At 50.0% G+C, this 3,282-nt stretch overlaps 1 gene segment (V, D, J or C); it reads left to right on the top strand.

The window, feature by feature from the left end:
• Positions 1–791: 791 nt before the first annotated feature.
• On the top strand, positions 792–1,593 carry LOC112121973 (the record flags this gene model as incomplete). The annotated part of the segment is given in 2 exon segments: positions 792–800; positions 1,244–1,593. Coding segments are annotated over 2 exon segments (359 nt in total), but the record flags the coding sequence as incomplete, so codon positions are not given.
• Between the last annotated feature and the right edge of the window lie 1,689 nt (positions 1,594–3,282).

Raw genomic sequence — 3,282 nt, 5'->3', positions numbered from 1 at the left:
TGCTGTTAACCCTTCTAGGTTGACGTGCCAGGCTCTGAGTGCACTCCTTTAGTCCAAGTGTTCTATTTCAAGCTTTAGTTTCCAAAGGTGTGAATTAAACAAAAACACATCTGGGTGGGGAAATTGCATGCAGGGTCGGGGCAGGGGGTTGGGGTGCAGGAGGGAGTGTGGGGTGTGGGAGGGGGTGCAGTGTGCAGTGTGCAGGAAGGGGCTCAGGGCAAGGGATTGGGGCAGAGAAGAGGCACGGGGTGTATGAGGGGGCTCAGAGCAGGGGGTTGGGGTGCAGGAGGGGTGAGGGCTCTGGCCCAGTGCCGCTTACCTGGAGTGACTCCGGGGTGGCAGTGGGGGTAAGGCAGGTGCCATGCCTCCTCTGGCCCCGCGCCGCTCCCAGAAGCAGCTGGCACCATGTCCCTGCGGCCCCTGGGGGAGGGAGGGGCAGAGGGCTTCACGAGCTGCCCTTGCCTTTGGGTACTTCCCTGTATTTAAGTACCATTGAGTCAATGTGATTTAGTGTTTTCCTAGATTGGCGCCTAAATTTCATTCATATGCTCCTGCATCCTCCATGACTGTGTCCCTCTAAGCTCCGAGGTCATTTATTTGTAAAGCTGAGGTTTAGTCAAATGATTTAGCAACACCCACATGCAAATGAAGTAGGGAAACTGAGTGATAAAGGAGAGCAGGCGACCCGCACTGAAGAGCTGCCAGCAGAGGAAGGGTTACTGCTTTCCAGCCCACCAGGTTGTTGCGGAGAATGAAAATGATCTGTCTGGGGGTCTTTTTCTTTTTGGCAGCTTTCTCAGGTGAGTGGATGAACCTACAGGTGTCTGGTTAGGACGTCTGGGCTAGGATAGGGAAAATGGTTTTAAGGCTAAGATGTAGCAGAGGGATTAAGGAATTCTGGATTCAAAATCCTAGAGCTTTAAACAAATCCCAACGGTGGAATTTTAAAGCCATCAAGAGGATTTTGATACCCAATTTTCATTATTTTTAATGGGAACTAGCTGTCAAAATCCCTTGGACAGCTTGAAAAATCTCAGGCTGAGTTTGTGCCTCAGTTTCCCATCTGAAAACTGGGGATAACTGTACTTCCCCTCTTCCCAGCAGTGCGGTGTGGATAAATTCATTGTTACATACGAACAGTTCAGATACTGCCGTGAGGAGGGCAAAGGAAAGACTTGGATAAACCTGAGAAGAGGAGGAAAAGAATGGCATTAACTGTGTTTTTATGGTTGTTTATTGTCAGGTGTCAGCTCCCAGATCCAGCTGACTCAGTCTGGAGCAGAAATCAAGAAGCCTGGAGAGTCTGTGAAGGTGACATGTAAAACCTCCGGCTACACCTTTACCAGCTATAACATGCACTGGGTACGGCAGGCTCCAGGGAAAGCACTGGAGTGGATAGGATATATCACCCCCAGTAGCGGTGGCACTAGCTATGCCCAGGCCTTCCAGGGGCGATTCACCATGACCAGGGACACCTCCATAAGCACGGCCTATCTACAGCTGGGCAGCCTGAGAGCCGATGACACGGCCACGTATTACTGTGCTAGGGACACAGTGACACAAAACACATCTCCAGCCATTCAAAAACCCTCCGTGAGAGAACCCCGGTCTCCGGCAAACACTGGAGCCTTTAGTCACCCCAGAAAGCATTTGCCCATGTAAACAGATTGTGGGTAATTTCCCCCAAATTTCTTAGGTTCCTCACTCACTTAAACCTCATGCTAAATAACTGTTTTCTGGCTCCGAAGTCACTTCTCAAGATATGAATTAGGCTCCTGTGACAGAGTCATCTGTCACTGCAGCAAAACTGTCCTGGGTGAATGGCCTAAGCACCAGGTATGGGGTATTTTGAGGAGGGGCCTTTCAATCTCTCCTGTTGAAGCTGTTCCACTGTGACTCATTTAATCCTCATGAGGCCTGAAAGAGAATGAGGGTGTCTGCACCCCAATGTCACCCTCCCCTGACACTGGTAGATGTGGGCTCAAATCCCGGTCCCAAATCAGGTGGGGTAGGTGAGGGAATTTAACTGGTTTTACCATGTCCTAGGCAAGTGCTCTAACCACTAGGCTAAAGCTAAGAGAAGCACCAACAAATCCTTCTCTGGCACAAGGGGTTGTGGAGAAGGGAGAGTTAAGTAACAGCTGAGGCACCTAACTCCAGGGCTGTGAATTCCAACTGGAGTTAGGCACCTAACTCCTTTTAACAGGTGGGACTTAGGACCCAAGCCCTCCTCAGCATCTCCTAGTGGGTAGGTCAGACAGTGCCTCACTCAGTGCATTTTCTTTTGCAGATCCCCCTATCAAGCCCCTAGGTCTCCTCTACACATGCATCCTTACCTCTAGGGCAGCCCCACCTGCCCAGATGGGGAGTTACAGGGGACTTCTCTCCCATCCCTCTGGTGGCCATTTCTCAGCCACAAGGGCTAGTCCCAGCCAGTGTCTTCTCCAGGTTCTCCCACTGGCCCTCCTGGGTCTCAGCCCAAGTCCCACAGCTGTTCAGTCCTATTCCAGGAGGTAGCTCTGAACCAAAAGTCCTTCCCCACCTCCCTGGGCTTCACTGGCCTTGTGAGTGTAAAGGGCCTCTAGGCTTCTCTCTCTAGGAGCACATGTGCCACTTAAACGAGCCTTCCACCCTTCATGGCCTTCTAGCTCACATCCTGGTCCTCACAAACCCAACCTCAGGCCAAATAGATTTATTTTGGGTATGTATTGGGTACATTACTTGCATGTTTTGTGTTTGCAGGTGTCCAGTGTCCTGCAGAGCTGGTGAAGGACTTGAAGAAAACCCCAGGAGAGACATTATAACTCTCCTGCAAAGCATCTGGGTTCAGGTTCATCCGCTACTGGATGAAATTGGTACCTCAGGCTCCGGGGAAGGGGCTGCAGTGGTTACCTGACATTAAGTATTATTCAAGTGAAATATACTGCGCAGACTCGGCAAATGGCCAATCCCAACCACCGGCTGTATTATCAGATGAGCAACCTGAAGACACGGCCCTGTATCACTGTGCCAGAGAAACAATGAGACAAAATCCACTTGCAGCAGTGCAAAAACTCCCAGGGGCAGCACCGAGAGAAGTTTTCACTGGCTACAGATTAAGAATAAATTTTCCAAACTGCCAAAGGGAGTTAGGTGCACAATTTGGGTTTCCAGCTCCATTAATTGGCTTTGAAATTCAGCCTAAGTGGCCAACTGCTAGAGAAGTTCACATAGTTGTCTGTACTTGTAATTGCTTTGTCTGTTAAATCAGACAAGATAGAAAAACACAAATCTGTTCATACA

This window comes from Terrapene carolina, unplaced genomic scaffold (genome assembly GCF_002925995.2).
Source record: "Terrapene carolina triunguis isolate 2854851 unplaced genomic scaffold, T_m_triunguis-2.0 Scaffold12004, whole genome shotgun sequence".
In the NCBI taxonomy this organism is placed as follows: domain Eukaryota; kingdom Metazoa; phylum Chordata; order Testudines; family Emydidae; genus Terrapene; species Terrapene triunguis.
The sequence above is the reverse complement of the archived record's forward strand: the minus strand, read 5'-3'. Positions and strand labels throughout refer to the sequence as shown.